This window comes from Lygodium microphyllum, chromosome 14 (genome assembly GCF_053477565.2).
Source record: "Lygodium microphyllum isolate KBCC chromosome 14, Lygodium_microphyllum_v1.1.10, whole genome shotgun sequence".
Taxonomy (NCBI): domain Eukaryota; kingdom Viridiplantae; phylum Streptophyta; class Polypodiopsida; order Schizaeales; family Lygodiaceae; genus Lygodium; species Lygodium microphyllum.
The window spans coordinates 118,401,912-118,420,414 of record NC_141148.1 but is presented as its reverse complement, the minus strand read 5'-3'; the positions used below and the strand labels follow the sequence as shown (position 1 = coordinate 118,420,414).

Genomic DNA, 18,503 nt, shown 5'->3' with positions numbered 1-18,503 from the left:
GCATGATGAATTGGAATCATCATTATAGTTCTGAGCATAATACTTTGGAGTCTTACAAGGAGGGCAAAATAATCAATTTGAAGGGGGAAAGGCTCTACCAAAATGGTGGACGTGCGTTGTGGAGTATAGCAAATGGACAATATATGGGAAGATCGAGTGATTACAAAGATGACGAGTACAACGATCAAATCAATGGATAAACATGCATATATAAAGATAAAGGGCCAACATCCTTCGATTCTTATCATCTAATAGACATGCTCAGCTTTGAATCAATGACACCAAATGTTCCTGTATTGGATAGGGATGCTCTCTTGGCCTATGCCCCTCATCTATTCTTGTTGCTTTGGAAAAGAAAGCCGAGGTGGAGAGGATCAAAGGCTTAGTTAGATGTGGACGAATAACAATATTACGGATATGCCTTTGCAGAAACTCGAGAGAGCAACTTGGATTCGGCTGTGCAAACAGTTTCTGCACTCTCACAAAAGAGTTCAGTCATGACTCGTTTCTAATCCCTTGTGACTCGTTTCTTCAGTCGAATTGAGGAATGACGCCATGCTTTTCAATCTGTGGTTCAGTGTCTGAAAATAGTTGGATGCCCTTAAAAGTTCCTGGGAAAGGTTGTAAGGCTTTTTGGGAGTCAAATTGAACCCTCAAGACTGCTACCTAGCTGTCTGTATCTAGAACAAGGCTCGCCAGGGTGTAGGCAGTAAGACGCCTTGAGAGAGCTCAACCTTGTTGAGTATAACACTATGACTTGTCTGCATGTTGATGGAACAGGTAGTTGTTCTTGGGTCGAAGCTGTGCATTGCACTTGAGTGGTGAGACCTGTGAATTTCGGCATCAATTTTCGGCACGAGTCCTTCAAGTTATGGTACAGCTTTTACAGTGTGTTTGGTAGCTCTCTCATCCCTTCTTAGGTGTGACCCAAAGAATTTTTTCTAAAATATAGTGCAGGTGTTATGCATTGTTGGAAAATAATCAGAAACTCATCCATATATTAGTGTGTGTTGCTTTCACAGTGCTCATCATTTTGTACCTACCAAACCAAAAATGGTAGGTATTATCACACTGCTCTTTTGTCTAAGCCAAACTGTGGCTTAAGATGGCTCTTTTTGTCTCCACAAGTGCAAGGAGGAAACTAGAGTGCAACTGCAGCTTTAGTTTCTTTTGTTTTACCACGAAACAGTTAGCTACCTACAGAAAACTCGTGGACTCCAGTTTTGGCCTATCTTTGTTACAAGTGCCAAATTATAAGCAGAGAGCCTGCACCTTTTGAATCAGCATGAGAGAACTCCTTTGTCTCCACAAGTACCAACAAGAAACTAATGCAACTACAGGTTTAGCTTATGGCTCAAACCACACACAAAAGTTAAGACATGAAATTTGTCCTTAATAGCTACTGACACAGTCAGCTCCTGCGTCAAGCAAAACCCCCGAGGTTATATCAGGAAACTTGTCCTGCGTCAAACAAAATCCCCGAGGTTATATCGTGTGTGATCTAGTCGAGACACTTTCCAAGCATTATGAATTGTTATCTAGAATAGTTTCTCATTCAGCTGCAATGCTTTCTGACAACTTGCAATAAGAGTTGGAAGAAATTTCTTACCTGCAAGGCACATTGTCTTCAATGGCACACAGGCACCCCATGTGATATGATCTGCTTGAAATACATGTGTAAAAGAATTAGAGACACGGGTGTTGGAGGTCTTCCACTAAAGGACAATGCACAACCTCAACCCGAGAATGACTACTGATTCTATCAACAGGCCTGTAAGTGCCAAGAGCAAAATCCACGACCAGTTTGACTGGATGTCCAAACAGACAAATTGAGCACCGTGTTGGACTCAACAAGATTGAGCTATATCCAGGTTTATACAACTGTCTACAGCCACAGGCACACCTCACCGAACAAGGTACTCCTGCAATTGTGCTTTCTCCAGGTTACTGGAACTTGCATTATTAGTTACACGGCACTTCTAATTTTGCACCTCCAAAACAAAAATCCCAGTCTGGCAGCCAAGTCTGAGCCAAACTGGCTTAAAATGGCTCTACTGTCTCCACAAGTACAAGCAGGAACTAGAACGTAACTGCAGCTCTAGCTTCTTTTGTTTTACCAGAAAAGATCAAGCTACCTCCAGGACACTACAGTGCAACTCCAGTTTCAGCCTTTCTTTGTAACAAGTACCAACTTGGGAGCAAGTTCTCAGCCTTTGAAATTGCCATCTGACAGCTCCTTTGTCTTCACAAGAACAAACAAGAAACTAATGCAACTGCAGCTTTAGCTCCTTGACTATATGAGGCGATCTTAGCTGTTGGTGCAGTTAGTCTACTTTTAGGGTATCAATAAGCGTGCTTGTACCAGTACAGAAGCCCAATTTAGACATATGAATTACAGCCTGCTGTTTTACATTTGAGCAGCAATTGACATATGTCAAACTAGACAAAGCTTATGAGTGCTTGCGTATTTGCATGAAAAATACAGACAAATTAGAAAATAACAACAGCTCAAGCACCGAGTAAAAAAGCTATGATGCTATTGATACAAGCAATAACAGGTCGTGCATCAAGAAAAACCACTGGTTATCAGGAAATTTGTCTTTGATAGCTGCCTGAATTCCCATCCCAATTCGAGGACCTTTATTGCTAATGATACAAACAAATAACACGTCATGCATCAAGTAAAACCACAGTGGTTATATCAGGAAATTTGTCTTTGATAGCAGCCTGAATCCCCATCCCAATTGGAGGAGGACCTTTGTATTTAACTCTACATTCACCATTTGCTACTGATACCACTTCTACAAAGCCGGAGTAACTGTGGATGGCTGGCCGCAACATTTCAAGGTGCGCATCCACTGCCTGCAACCAACCAACAAATCGAATTGCTCGAAGATTAGCGCACAACTTACAATAGTGCAAATTAACTGTTTAACATGGTTTATGACATCTTTCATATTTGATATACACTTGTACACAACAAAATGGCACGTTTGTCTGCACTCACCTGTCGTCATCAGGCACCCACTGATATCCCATATCCAATATGATTCACTCAAAATGCTTTCTAAGCATTACAAATTATTGGCTAGCATTCAGCTATTATGTTTTCTGGCAGCTGGCAATACAATTAATTAGTATATCTATAACCACATCTGCTAGGGACCATTATTTCCAAACTCATACTGGTATCCCACATGATATCATTTGCTAAGCGTCTGATAAATTATTTTTTCAGCTCAAAGCTTCTCAGCAGCTTTACATTCTCACCCAATTTGAAAAGGGGAAAGGTTTCCAGGGTTTGTCTAACCCCAGCACTACATTTTGTTTCTGCCCTTCCAGGAACACGTGCATGTGTGCAGCAGAAAGGAAAGTGAACATGGAGTGAATTGAGAACAAGGAGACTGAGAGACACAGGAGAAAGATGGAACAGACTAACAAAAGACTCATTCATACAAGCCTGCAAGAGTCGACCCCAAGACACAGCTCCCCCAAGTGTCAATATGGTCACTAGACAGAAGCAGGGGGACTGAGACAGAAGAATGAGAAGGGCTAGCTGAATGAACAATGAATGAGTGGAGTGAGGGGGGACTGCCTAAAAATAGGCAAACTGATAACACAACTGGCACACTAACTCAACAGGCCCAAAAGATGGGCACTAGATCAACCCATCCACTAACAAAATGACCACCATACTAGAAATGGAATGCACTAGTGTATCCTCCACCTAAAGTGTCTGGAACACACAAAATACGAACAAACACTATGTCAGAGCTCTAAATGTCCTCACCTGTCTCAAACTAAGGCCCATAGGTAGGAGATGACCAAACATTACACAAATGACTACTAACACCCCTCAAATCTTGGATGTGGCAAAAGGCCAAAGATGGAACAGATCCAATGGGTGCAAGGGGTGTGCTATTGTTGATGAAGTCTGTCAAGGATTAACACCAACCAAGGAGTAAGATCCGCTCTCAAGATGAAAGCTTGACCAACAAGAGGCCACCATAGGCCAAAGGAGTGGAGAGGAGCCATCGAAGGTGCCATAACTTACTAAAAAAAAACAAGGATCAAGATCCATGGATTGACTATGCATGAAACCGGCCTTTAGAAGCCTAAAGGGCAATAGACCACATTTTCGCAAACAGTTAATTCAGCTTAGCAGTAAATTCAGTGAGAAAATTCACACAAAACTGGAGCTCCAATGTTCTTGCACCACATGAGATACCTGTCGGCCCTTTTGGTCTCTGGGGAGTATTTACCTCAACAACTATCCTGCATAGTTCCTATCATGAGGACATGAAATTGTATTGCTTTGCTTAGCATTTGATTAAAAGTTAATCAAATGTGCAAATGTAACTTGCACATGTGAGGTGCAAGTCAATTATTTCATAGTGTGGGACCCAAGGCCCTAAGATACTAGTTGGTGCCAAAGGCAAAAGTTGTAAAAGTTATGCGTAGCAAGTACTAGGCGGTATCTAGTGTCAAATTTGAGCCTAGACCAACTCATTGGCCACTAATGTCAATGGTGACATCAAAGGCTAATAATTAATTAGTTAATGAATGCAAGTTTGAGGATCAATAACTACTTAGGGACACTTGGGAGACAAATTGACCTAGCCTCACATTAAATTATTGGCTTGTGAAATTATTCTTCTAAGCACTAGAATAATTATAAAATTAAATTTTTTTAAAAAATATTTGAAAAATAATTTAATCAGCTAGATAATACTAGAAAACAGGATTATGTTGGGTATTTCACTCACGCCTCACTTACGCCTACACTCACATCGGAGTGTCGATGATCAATAGGACACTGGGACACTTTTTACTCTCGGTAGGAGAGGTTTTTTCCCCCAAACTTATGGTATTATTTCGTATGTGCTTATGACACACACTTACGGGCACTTACCATGTTCGGGTGTGAACACCCCCCTACAACCCTAAGGTTTAAGGGTTGTACCTTGTACTTTTAGTTTACACTCTTTTAGTATATTGCATTGGGTGTCATGCTTCACTCTACTGTCTACTGTTTTTTGTGCTGAGATTCGATCTTGCCGTCCTCTCTCACATTTGGTATCAGAGCAGCATTGGCTTTGTTCAACAGAGGTTCTGTTCAGCTCAACTAAGCTCTGTTCAACTCATCTCCTAGCCAGCACTAGTCAGCAGAGGAGCTCGTCAGCCAGGTCATCCTGCACCCGACAAGTCCACCACAAAAATGCCCAGACTCAACGGCAACTACTTTTATCCTGTGTCCACAACTCGTCCATTTGCCCAACGCTGCCCCCTGTGCCCGTCACCAACGACGCCTGCCAACTGCTGCACGCACCCACGTCACCCATCATGTCAGCCCCAATGCCGCCACTTCAAACTCGTCACTCAACGTCCAGCGCTGCCCCTGCCCTACAACGTCAATCCGCCAAGTCCGCAAGCTCGCCTATGATGTCAGTCGCCACGCTCGCTAGCTTGCCTGTGACGCCCAACGCTAGTCAACCAGTACCCGTCAAAGGCATGCCTGACGGCTCTGCGTTTTTTTTTCTGGTATTTTTTAAAATTTTTAATCTCTTGCAATTTTTGGAAGCAGGGGTTCCCACGCAACAGGCACAACATTCAGAAATGTGTCTGGGACACATTGGATGCAAATTTTTTGGGCACATTCTTCAAAAATTTTGGACCTTTTATGTTTTCTGGGAACATTGGCATACGCACTGCAGTTACAGTCACTGACAGACTGTTTTGACAAACTTGAGGCAAGGAAATTTTAGGGATTTTGCTGGTACAATGTTGCTGAACACTGATTGCATGTTGGACTTCTAGAGGAGGAGCAAACATGGAGAAATAGTCGTGTGGATGCTATAGCCTCTAAGCAAGCTTTTATGGCTAGACAGAAGGGCAAAGGCAGCCAAGTGAAGAATGCTCTGCAGAGTTCTGGGACTTCTCACACATCACAAGCAAACAAAAAGCAAGGGGGCACACAAGCCAAAAAGGACAAATGTCATTATTGCAATAAGCCAGGCCACTACATCACTAAGTGCAGAAAGCGCATTGCCAAAGAGAAGAAAAAGGAGTTAGGAATGTCTGTTTCTGATGCTCCTTCCATTGCTACTGAGTCCGCGTTCTTTGTTGCAGACAGGGACTATTGTTTCTACACATGCAGTTATGACACCTCTTGGGCAAATCGAGCATTTAGCTCTATTGAATGTGCAGGCACTTGATTTTTTGACAGTGGTGCTTCTAGGCATATTACATCTCGTAGAGATTTATTTGCATCTGTTCATGCAGCTCCAATTGGCAAGTCTGTACAGTGTGCCAACAATGCATCATACCCTGTAAGAGGTATTGGGGAAATTGTGCTCACAACCATTGATGGCTCTATTCTCCACCTACAGGATGCTTTATTTGTGCCAAGCATAAAGAAGAATTTGGTCTCTATCTCTTCTTTGGCACGTTGTGGTTTGCAGGTCACATTTGATGATGACAGATGCATGGTGAGAGACAAAGAACACATGACTTTGGTCTTGGCAGGCACTTTATGTCATGGGTTATACGAGTTGGATACTCTTTTAGTTGATCAGTCAATATATTTGACTTCCACTCTTACTCCTGCTATGATACAAGCAGAGTTATGGCATGCTAGGATGGGGCATGTGAACTTTGGCAGCTTGATGCTCTTATAACGTACGCAGATGCTAGATGGATTACCTCTACTAGAGAGACCCCCTGAGCACTTGTGCGAATGATGTGTATTTTGGGAAAAATACATCATTTTTCGTTTCCCCGTGATGTTGCTTTTAGAGCAACAACCAAGTTGCAGTTAGTGCATTCAGATGTATGTGGACCTATGTAAACAAAGTCATTGAGAGGATGCTACTATTTTGTGACTTTTACTAATGACTTTACTCGATTTCTTTGGTCAAAAAGTCAGAAGTGTATGATGCCTTCTTGGCTTTTAGTACACTTGTTGAAAACCGGTCTGGTTGTAAAATTAAGACTCTCCGTTCAGACCGAGGGGGGGAATACATGTCCTTTATGCTGAATTCCTTTTTGAAGCATAAGGGCATTGTCCATCAGTACACTGCTGCTTATACTCCACAGCAGAATGGGATTGCACAGAGAGAATCGGTTACTCATGGAGATGGCCAAATGTATGCTAAAGGCAAAGAGCTTGCCTCACAGTTTCTGGATGGAAGCCGTTGTGTATGCTTGCCATGTTTTGAACAAATGCCCCACCAAAGCATTGAAGAAAATTACACCTTTTGAGGCTTGGAACAGCTGGAAACCTTCTGTTGGACACTTTCGTACCTTTGGGTGCCTTGCATATGCACATATTCCAAAGGTACTCAGAAAAAAGCTGGATAACAAGGCTGTTAAATGCATTTTTATGAGATATAGCAGTGAGAGCAAAGGCTACAAACTCTATGATCCTGTTTCGAAAAAGGTGTTTGTCAGTAGGGATGTACTATTTGATGAAAAATCAGAATTGTCCTTGGCTGGTTTAGATACATATCAAGCTGCTCGTGATGTATTTGAAGGGCTGCTGCCCATTTACATTTGGTGATTCAGCTGGAGTTTCAGTAAGTGAACTTAATGTTCAACCAGCTAATCCTTTGGAAAATGCAGAAAATCAGCCATTGGCTGATCTGAATATTCAGCAAAGTGCTGAAACTGAAATTTAGTAAGAGCTTATGCATAGTCAAGAGGCAAGACAAATGCCTAGATGATAGTTACAGACTATGAAAGATAGTCATCTGGATGCACCCATGGCTGGTCATACTAGAAGGCAAGCTCGTATGCATGATATTGCTCATACCATGGATTTTGTTATGGCAACAAGCACCCTTGATGAAGAAGAGCCTGAATGTTTTGAAGTTGCACAACAGAATGTGCATTGGATGGCAGCAATGAAAGTTGAATTGGATTCTATCACTAAGAATCAAACATGGGATTTGGTATCTTTGGGAAGAAAGCCATTGGAACAAAATGGGTCTACAAGCTGAAACGGAATGCAGATGGATCCATTGATAAATACAAGGCAAGGCTTGTAGCCAAAGGCTATGCACATAAGAAAGGCATAGACTATAAGGAGACATTTGCTCCTACTTCCCGTATGATGACCATCAGGTCTATGGTTGCTTTGGCTGCTCGTTATGGATGGACTGTGCATCAGTTGGATATTAAAACTGCATTTTTACATGGGGAACTTCATGAGGAAGTATATGTACAGCAGACCATTGGTTTTGCAGCTGAGGGCTTGGAACACTTGGTCTGCAAGTTGAAAAAAGCTTTGTATGGTTTGAAATAAGCTCCTAGAGCCTGGTATGCAAAGATAGATGCTTTCTTGCTTAGCCAAGGGTTCATAAACAGCTCATCTGAGTCTTTACGTATGTAAAGAGGGGGGATCCATGCTGATCATTTGTCTTTATGTTGATGATCTCTTGCTTACAGGGACACATGCTGATCAGATTTCAGCATTTAAACAAAATTTGCAGCAAACTTTTGACATGTTAGACTTGGGGTCTTTGCATTATTACTTGGGCATTTAGTTCATACATGATGCTAGAGGTATTGGGTTATCACAATCAAGATACTTTGGTAAACTTCTTGAGAAGTTTGGCTTACAGGATTACACGCCAGTTTGTACACCAATGGAACCTGGACTTAATCTGTCATTACATGATGGCAGTGATTTGTTTGATATACATACATATGCTCCAGTTGTTGGATGTCTTATTTACTTATGCAACACCAGGCCAAACATACAGTTTGCAGTTTCAGCCCTGAGCACATATATACATCAGCCACACATGTCACATTGGCAAGCTATTAAGCATGTTTTCCGTTATTTGCAGGGTACTAGATCTCTTGGTTTGCTTTATGCCAAGAGGGGACCACTGCAATTACATGCTCACAGTGATTCTGATTGGGCTGGTGATTATGATTCACGTCACTTCACTAGTGGCAATTGTTTCTTTCTTGGCTCGTCTTGCATATCTTGGCTTAGCAAGAAACAGTCCATTGTTGCCATATCATCATGTGAAGATGAATACAAGGCAGCTTTCACTACCACAGTTGAATGCGTATGGATTAGACGCTTACTTGCTGATCTGGATGTATCTGTTACAGGGCCTACTCCTTTGTTCACTGACAGTCAGAGTGTCATTGCAGTGGCACGAAACCCAATGTTTCATGCACGCACGAAACACATTGAAATACATTATCACTTTGTCAAAGAGAGGCTACATGCAGGTGATATCAGCCTTGTCTATTGTCCTACCACCAGTAATGTGGCAGACATCTTCACTAAAGCTCTTCCTTGTGACAAATTTGAAGCATTTCGCCATGCTTTGAATTTGATCTCCTTTGGTGGCGGATGATCCTTGTACTCTTGATCACTCTTCACTCCAGGGGGGTTTGTTGGGTATTTCGCTCACGCCTCACTTACGCCTACGCTCACATCGGAGTGTCGGTGATTAGTAGGACACTGGGGCACTTTTTACTCTCGGTAGGAGAGGTTTTTTCCCCCAGACTTATGGTATTATTTCGTATGTGCTTATGACACACACTTACGGGCACTTACCGTGTTCGGGTGTGAACACCCCCCTACAACCCTAAGGTTTAAGGATTGTACCTTGTACTTTTAGTTTACACTCTTTCAATCTGTTGCATTGGGTGTCGTGCTTCACTCTCTATTGTCTACTGTTTTTTGTGTTGAGCTTCCATCCTGCCGTCCTCTCTCACAGATTAGAAGGTTATCACTTAGCAAAACTTGTCCATGCAAGTGGGAAAAATGTTTTCAAGGGCAAGTGGAAATTTATTTCAAGCCATTGTAAAAGAGGAAGAGAAGAGACTGTTGAGCTATTCTATGATATTGGAGATCTACCCAAAAGCTAGAAAGAGCTATTTGAAGGTCTACAACAGTAGATGACAGCCCCAGAAGGGTCAAAACAAGCAGGTGATAGCAGTTGGGAGCTAGTACAGCCCAAAATTCTGGGCTCCTAAAATGAAGGTGACTGCAAGTTGGACCCTCCTAATTAGGACATCAGCAAATTGGAGGTGGTTTTCACAAAGAAAATCACAAATTTCTCTCTATAACATTCTCTCCCACTCTCCAATCATTTCTCAACTCCCCTCAACATTTTCCAATAATTTGAGTCATGATTCATCAAAGGAAGAGATTTCAATCAATCTCTATTGTGAGCCTTAATTTACAATAGAAATTGGACTTTGACAACTACCTCACCATGCATGCTCAAAATTGAATGCCTAAGACTTGAATTCCAGTAGCTGAAATTGAAGAATTTCAGCGAGATTCAAAAAGCCAACCAGCCAATTTCAATTTGGGGCTAAATTTGTCTCGCAAAGAGCAAGATGAAGACCGATTCCCTAAGCAAACCAAGGGGCAACTTGGTTCAAAGACTTGCTAGCCATTTTAATGACAGCAATTAGTACTTGGATTAGCGGAGATCAATGAATCTCAATTGTACTCATTGCATTTGCAATAAAAGATAAAGAAATACTGAAACAAGCTATCCACTGTCCAAGAATTAAGAGTTAAAGTGTGCATTTTAATTTATGTGAATTAAACTACTTGCTATAATTACTGTTAAATAAGGTTATTACCGCTCTATCCAAGGAGGAATGCTAGTTTCATGGTTCCATTGTTGGGATACAATCAAATCCCTTGACTTGGTGGACCTCCTAATTAAAGGTCAAACTGTTTACTCTAGCGCTGAAGTTGTGTTCAGTTAAGTATGTCATCTTACAATGAGATGGATTCAAACATTGACGATGCATCTCGTTCTGAAAATAAACATAATGAAGGGAAAAATGCAATGCCTAATCTTGGAACAAGCTTAAAGTATGGATACCAAGAAAAAAATTGTGGTTGTTGATCAAGAAGTGGGTCCTTCAAGGCCACAAGATACTAATGAGCAACAAGAAGATGAAGAATATGATGACCAATTCAAGGCTCGATTGAAGGCAGCAATTGACATCTTTGTTCAATTAGCCAAAGATCCACAATTTGAGAGACTTCTAAATTCGCCCAAAAAAGACAATAAGGGCAAAAGATGTCATCTTCAAAGGCCTTTGGGCAACAAGAAGCTTCCTAAGGACAGCCACCATGGCCTAAAGATGCACCCAAGGTTGGGGATGAGCAGAAGCAAATGGTGCCAATGGATTGAATACTCAAATGTAAGGCTATCTTGGTAGTGCCAATCCAATGGGTTTTGGATAGCTGGACATGCATGCAACGATGAGGCAACCGGGATACTTTGGTGGTGGCAGTATTTTTCATGCTATGGTGGGACCATATATGGGAATGTATGGCATAACTCCTTATGGTATGCAACAACCAATGTATGGTGTGCAAGGCCTAATGTATCCGGGTATGGTTGGCAATATGCATAACCCTAGGAATAGCAGCATTGGCATGATGCCTGAGGTATAAATTGGCATGTTTGGTAATGCATTTGCACCTTCAAGTGCTTATGGGGCTCAAGGAATGAGTGTTGATCATGCAAATGCTTCTTTTGGTGTCGGCTGATGCAAATACAAGCCTGCACCCTTTTTGCAACAGCTAGTGTATAACAACTTGACTCCCAAAGGAGCACCAAAAGACAATGATGAGGTTGGAAAATGTGTGAAATCTAAGTCCTTCAATGGTGCACAAGATTGGCTGAAATCTTTGACATGTATTCAGCAATTTGATACAGCCTATTTGGGAGGAAACTCTAGTGGGGGAATAGGGACTATCAAGCACCCAGATCCATCAGCAGCTACAAAAGGTCACCCAGCACTGAGGGATTGCTTGCTACTGAAAACAAAGCTTTGTAGGGTATCACCAAAGAATAGAAGTTTCATGCAACATAAAACACACCCATGGAGAGGTGTCCCACACGGAGAACACAATTGTTGTAGCTGTAGACAAGCCCCCCTACACAAGACAAACAAGGAAAATGCAGATTGGCAGCTCTAATTATGACACCCAGTTTAGTGATGCGCAAACAAATGCACAATTTAAGTCACTCCATCCAGCCAAAGTGGCTCCCTCTCTATAGATGATATCGTAGGATCTTGTCCCTTGTAGATAGCACAACACACTCAAATCGGCCCTCTAGTGAGCTTGCATAGAAGTTTTCATGAAAGAAGACAACAATGCAATGACAAAAGAAATGTCTGGCCTCATATGAATGAGCCAAATCAAGGAGCCGACAAGGCACCTATATCTAGTGGCATTTAAAAGGGGATCTCCTGTACAAACAAGTTTGGACTTTGGGTCCATAGTGCATGATATGGGCTTACACTGATCCATACCAAACTCTGAAAATAACTTGAACATGTACCTATGCTGCAAAATGAAAATGCACTAGCCATTTCTTAGGTAGGGTCAAAGAAATAATTCATTAATATTTAAATTTTTCTGAAAATTAACTTAAAAGGCTGCTGAGTGGCAAAACAGGCTACCTCTTGTCAGAATTACCCATGCAAACTGGATGAGGATTGTTTTGGGGCTGGCTGTGGGTCATTTGAGCCATTCAAAAGCTTGTGTAGGCTGAGAGAGAGAGAGAGAGAGAGAGAGAGAGAGAGAGAGTTTGTGTGTGTGTGTGTGTGTGTGTGCACACACTGCTACAGCAGAAGCTAGCAGATCTAGGCCAATTCCAGCCAGCCACAGAGGTCTCCCAGGCAGGTGACAGCTCCAAGTGACTGCTCCCTAGACCAGGCAATGGTGGCAAAAGGTCCTAGACTGCCAGGTGACTGCATTTAATGCAGATGTACAGCAGGTACCTGTCGATTCAGTAACTTTCCAGCGACAAAAACTGGAAATTTCTCTCTTAAAATCTCTCTCTCTCCTCTCCAGACAATCCCTTGACAATCCTCAGCCAATTCCAACATTAGGTGATTTGTGAAGAGTAATGGAAGAGATTGCTGCTGAAACCCTAATTTACAGCAAAAATCAGAGTTTTCACAGCCACTCAAGATCCGTGCCCAATTATTGAATACCTTGTACTTAGTGTAGGAGCTGAAGACAAGAAATTTGCAGCTGATCCAAGCCCATCCTCAATTTATTGTGGCCCACATGTGAGAGATTGGAAACTCAATTGTGCCCAGATTGTAGAGCAATCAAGGGGCATATTGATTCTATGAAGTGCCAGTCATTTTGACTCACCTTAGCTTGAGAGTGAGAGAGTGAGTGGGGACTCAAGGAAGAGAAGCTACTCATCATTCCTCCTTTATTTTTCTTCTTTCTCCCATCTTGCTATCCAAATGGTGAGAAGATGAGAGTCTGAGAGTGAAAGAGATTGAGAGGGGAGTGATTGGGAAAAGCTTCATTTTCCATCCTCTTTTTTTTTCCCCTTCTTCTTCTCTATACCTGCCTTAGCATTGGAGTGACAATGGTAGATAATCGAAGGAGGGAGCAATGTTGGATTGAGAGGAGCCACAATTGAATCATGGGGCTTATTGGAAAACAATATTTTACAATGAGTGTCGAGGACTATGGTAATGCTCACTACATTCACTTTTGAATCATTTGGCTTCATTCTTTTCATGGAATTAAGAAGAGTGAATTGTCAATTCAGAGCAATAGTACAAACTAGCTAGGTGAGAGATAGCTTAAGCACGAGAGAGAGAGAGAGAGAGAGAGAGAGAGAGAGAGAGAGAGAGAGAGAGAGCATCATCCTCAAAATCTGCAATCAATGCATGTGCATCCAAAGAAGCAGCAAAAAGTCCATCACCATCACTGTCATTGTCATGAGTGACTACATTAACCTCTTCTATTTTCACATTGCTCTTTTTGGCAAACTGGCTGTCCTTGTTTTCAGCCTTATTGGTTTTATTGTTTTTGTTTTTGCCCTTCTCTTTCTTCAGTTGAAAGCAATCCCTTTTGTAGCAATTCTATTGAAGATTGAAGGAGATCAGCCCATGTCTCACTGTACTCAACCTTCTAGCAACACAAGATAAAGAAATATCATAGGGGGTGCCAGTTGTTGGGGCCAATCTGGTATCGGCTATCCACGATTAAGTGGTAAAGTGGCTATCAATAAACTCAGGAGCAAAGAAGATCTCAAAATTGCAATGTCACCAATCAGCCACCATTATAGTCTACATTGTTCTCAACTCCAAAGCGCATGTTTGATTGGTCTGCTCGATGGACTTCGGTCCTCACGCCCAACCTTATCTCTATAGAGATATTTGAGGTTGTGAGCTTGGTCAATATATGTGAGTTGTCTCCTGACAAAGTGACCACAAAGGCCCACCCTACATGACCCAATGGCTCTTTAGCTCCTTGAGTTGGGGACAATGGAGCCAAAAATCACATGATCCCCATTGATGACATCTTCATCTCCTGAGCCCTTCCAATGTGGGAACAACTCCTTGGCCAAGACCCAAGATTTCGTCAAGTTTGATACTAACATAGGTCCTGATCTCACTTTGCTGGATGATGTTTATTAAGTCCTCCATGTTGGGATGAATCTCTTATCTGTCCAACATCTTTGCTGATTGGGGCAAGCAATCTTCTTTACAACGACCATAGTTGAGGTACTAGATGCCCAAATTAGTTTAGTGATTGCTCTCGATGAGATACAACATAATGGTCTCTATAAGATGGCACAATTTCTCTCCCATCCAACATTCAAGGGCTCTGGGTTCCATCAGCTACATCCCCTAGCCACTACTAGGGGGGCCTATGAATGACGAACATCTTTGGCATTTTCACTCCAGACACCTTAGCTGTGACTCTCTTTATGAGTTGTCATGCTGTCAAATGGTTGAGGGCCTTCCACACTTGGACATGTCCAAGAGAGTCTGTAAAGTTTGTCAGCTTAGAAAGCAACACCACACACCATTTTCTTCAGCACTCCACTCATAGAGCTGAGGGGCCCCTCAAGTCAATTCATATTAAACTATGCAGGCCCACATCCACCACAGCCATTAATGACGCATCATATTTATTTCTTATTGTGACTTTTCAAGATATATGTGGGTCTACTTTCTAAAGCATAAATCTGATACCTTCGCATTTTCTCCACTTGGGCGTGTCTTGTGCAAAATCAGAGAGGTGTCTATGTAAGAACTCTGATGTGTGATAGCAATGATGAGTCCGTCTCCCACAAGTTTTCCTTATTTCCTAATTGCAGAACATGTGATTCTGCATCATGAAGGTAGTGCACTCTGTCTGCTCCCATTTCCATGTGTAGCATTCTCACACGATTTTCTTTCTTTGAAACACATTTGACTTAACAAGTTTTGTAACACACATTTCTTGTACCAATTATTCTGGCTATATCCTAAGATAAAGTGCTGAGCATCCCTTGTTGTCATTTAACAGACTAACCAGCATATCAAAGATGTCATAGTGTGGAGTAGATTGTTTGCAATCATAATTGCAGATAGTTTATGGAAGATTTCAGCAACCACAGGTGTAGGAGGAAGACCAGCCAATCAGCCCAGGGCAATGCCTTATATGACCAACTGGGATATTTATTGCACTTATCTGTAGCTTCTCCTAGCCCTGTCTTTTGCACTTTGTTTGCCACAGTTTTCTTCTTACAGCAGTCACTCATTATTCAGAAACACCAGCCTCAGATCAGAGAAGCCCTGCATGTTTCCTGTCTTTTGGTAAATTGTCTGCATTTGAACAGTGTGTGAGACTAATAGTGCAACACTTGGGGAGAAAGATATATGATGCATTTGAATAGACAAGACACGCTTTATATCAGGGCATCCCCACATTAGTCTCTATGCAGGAAAAACACTGTCTTTCGTGTTCAACAAGCTCCTAAAGGTCATAAATCCTTGGAATCAGATTGCTACTTTTACTGATTTTCTTATGTACAGAGTATAAGTGCTTAAACAAACTTCATGCATACCATTACACTTGCTCCAATAGGTTGTTGATCAACCTGGACAACCTCCTTAAATGCTTCCCCAAACTTTTCCTTTAAAACTCTTTCAATTCCCATCTTCATGGTTACTGTCGAACTTGGGCATGTTCCACAAGCACCTATACAGTACAGAAGCAAAACTCTGAGTCAAATATGTGTTTTTCTTTTCAGGGCACATCATGTTGACATCCCTAATTGGATGTGACCACAGGCATAAAGATGTAATACACCCTCTCAAAATTATCTGTATTAACTGTTTGGCAAATTAATGACAACTACTGTCTCAGTAAGAAGGGGAATGAGGACAGATGGATTAGAGTTTTGTGATGTTGGAGCTAACATGCAGCAAGGAAAATATTCTGAAGATGTGACAGGATGCATACCTTGAAGACGAAGGGATATAACACCACTGTCAACAGAAACCACTTCAACATTGCCTCCATCAGCGATAAGGTAGGGCCGCACCTCATTCAGAACTATATCCACGTTCTCAACTGTAAGTTCATACGTATCAGCTGAGTACAATCCCTTCCTCCCTTCAACTCCTTTGCTCTCTTTCATCTCAAATGGGCTGACGATTGATGAGGATTGTTCACTCTTGTTTACAGTGGAAGTCTGATTTAGAGCATCATGAGTCTGCCCACTGATAACACTGCTCCAATCATCACCTTCCATTGCCTGCAAAAGCTTTAATCTCCGGGTCTTGGCATCATCTTCTTCCCCTTCTACATCATCATGCAAGTTCTCCCCCATAGCTTTCCTAAGCTTTAGTTTTTTCTCCTCATACTCCAGCTTCTCGGCCTCAGACATGAGGGTGGCAACTGTTCCACCAGCGTTAGAATCCCAGAGATCCTTCTCTGAGGAATTCCCAGGGGGTGGCATCTCCGCTTCTTCGAGCCATTTTTCCTTTTCTTGTTCCAGTCTGTTTCTGGTGATCATGGCTGGATCAGTGTAAGCTTTCACTCTCACAAATGAACATTTTTCCTTTCCCAGGCGATTTAAATGTGCACGGAGCGACAGGATAATGCTGCGAGAGTAGCCGATGAATTGCAGAGCACTGTCTGAATCGTAGACTGCATAGACACCGGCATACTTCAAGCCATCCCGTGAAATCACATAGTCGTCAACAGGCAAAATGGACGAGCCATCGTCCTCCCCCTGCTTGATTGTGAATTGACGGAGCTCAGAGGCATGGACATCGGCGCCGATATCACCGTAGAGGAACCCGTGGAGGCCCCTGTGGCCTTCTGGCACGTTCTCGTCAGAGACAACGGAGGAGCGAGACTCCAAGGCCTCCTTTTGCGAGGTGGCTCGTGCTGCGAAGCGAGATGTGGAGCTCCTTACACAGGCCGCGCTGGGATCGATGGAGTCCGGAAGCGCAAGCTCGTAAGATCGAGAGGTGCAGGGGAATGAAGACGCCGAAGGTAGCCGTGCGTGAACAGAAGAGAAGGTTTTGGAGGACGATAAGCAACTGATCGCCATGGCTGGTCCTCGAAAACGAAAAGTAATGTTTTTGGAGCAGATGTACATTATATATACGATTCCTTCGATAAGCTTATTTCCTTGATTGGATGCTGGTGCCTTGGGATGCGATCATCCTGGTAGTGCCATCTAGGGGAGGATTCACCCTCGTCCTGGACTCCGGACTCCGGAGCCCCGACGAAATGGCCGGCTTGGTTTCACACGCAGCGGTCAATATTTAAATTAAAAATAAGTGAATAGACCACCATCATGAAGCCATTAGGCTGTAAAGTGAACCATCTCTCAGCACGACGAGCATTGGTTTCAAATCTTGCAGGTTATTGATTTTCGGTGCCTATGAGAGTCAAGTGAGGATTACAAGCTGCCCAAGATGTTTTCACTAGACACTTTTGTCAATTCTCTTGCACTTGACATGTGGAATATATGCCCATGTTCTTGCTTGTCATTCGAATGATTGTAAAACGCCCCTAAGCTGCCCAAGATGTTTTCACTAGACACTTTTGTCAATTCTCTTGCACTTGACATGTGGAATATATGCCCATGTTCTTGCTTGTCATACGCCCCTAAGGCCGAGCTCACAACTATTTGGATGGACAATTGAGCTCGTGAAAAGGAAGATTGTTTTGAGTTCTCTCTTATCCAATCAAGTAAAAGTTGTTTAAATTGCAAGTGCTAGCATGTTGTATCGTTATTGTCATGGCTAAAGAGGCCTTGCCTACCTCATGGAAAGTGAATCTATTTATTAGCAACCTTTTTTATCCATATAACTTGGGTCCCTATTATTACACTTTGTGTCCCTTTCAATTGTGCATGTTTGTACCAAATTTCACATTTCCACTTGAAGTTCCATGAAGATCCATAACATTTGGTATGAAAAGCAACTTTGATATAAAGTCTTCTTACTCAATAGGGGATCTCACTTGTTGTCGTAGAGAAGATCTTGATGGAATGTGAAGCTGACCCTAGTGTGCCAACCAAGCTATGAAGGAGCTAAAGCTTGGTAAGGGAGTGTGTTTATATTGATTGAGATTATAACTGATTGGAGAAACCTACTAGTATAAAATGAGGACAAGAAAGATGAGTGACTTACAAGGCCGCCGCGTCTATACAATCGGTCAATCAATGCCCTGAGAC

The 18,503-nt window shown here is 42.3% G+C and overlaps 1 protein-coding gene across 1 annotated transcript; it reads right to left on the bottom strand.

The window, feature by feature from the left end:
• Positions 1-2,369: 2,369 nt before the first annotated feature.
• Positions 2,370-17,410, bottom strand: LOC148026034 (uncharacterized). Its single transcript, XM_087693281.1, has 3 exons — positions 16,271-17,410; positions 15,873-16,006; positions 2,370-2,862 (listed from the first exon to the last, which is right to left on the bottom strand). The coding sequence occupies exons 1-3, from the start codon at positions 17,367-17,369 to the stop codon at positions 2,671-2,673; spliced, it is 1,425 nt and encodes a 474-aa protein (XP_087549407.1). The 5' UTR covers positions 17,370-17,410; the 3' UTR covers positions 2,370-2,670.
• Positions 17,411-18,503: the final 1,093 nt, after the last annotated feature.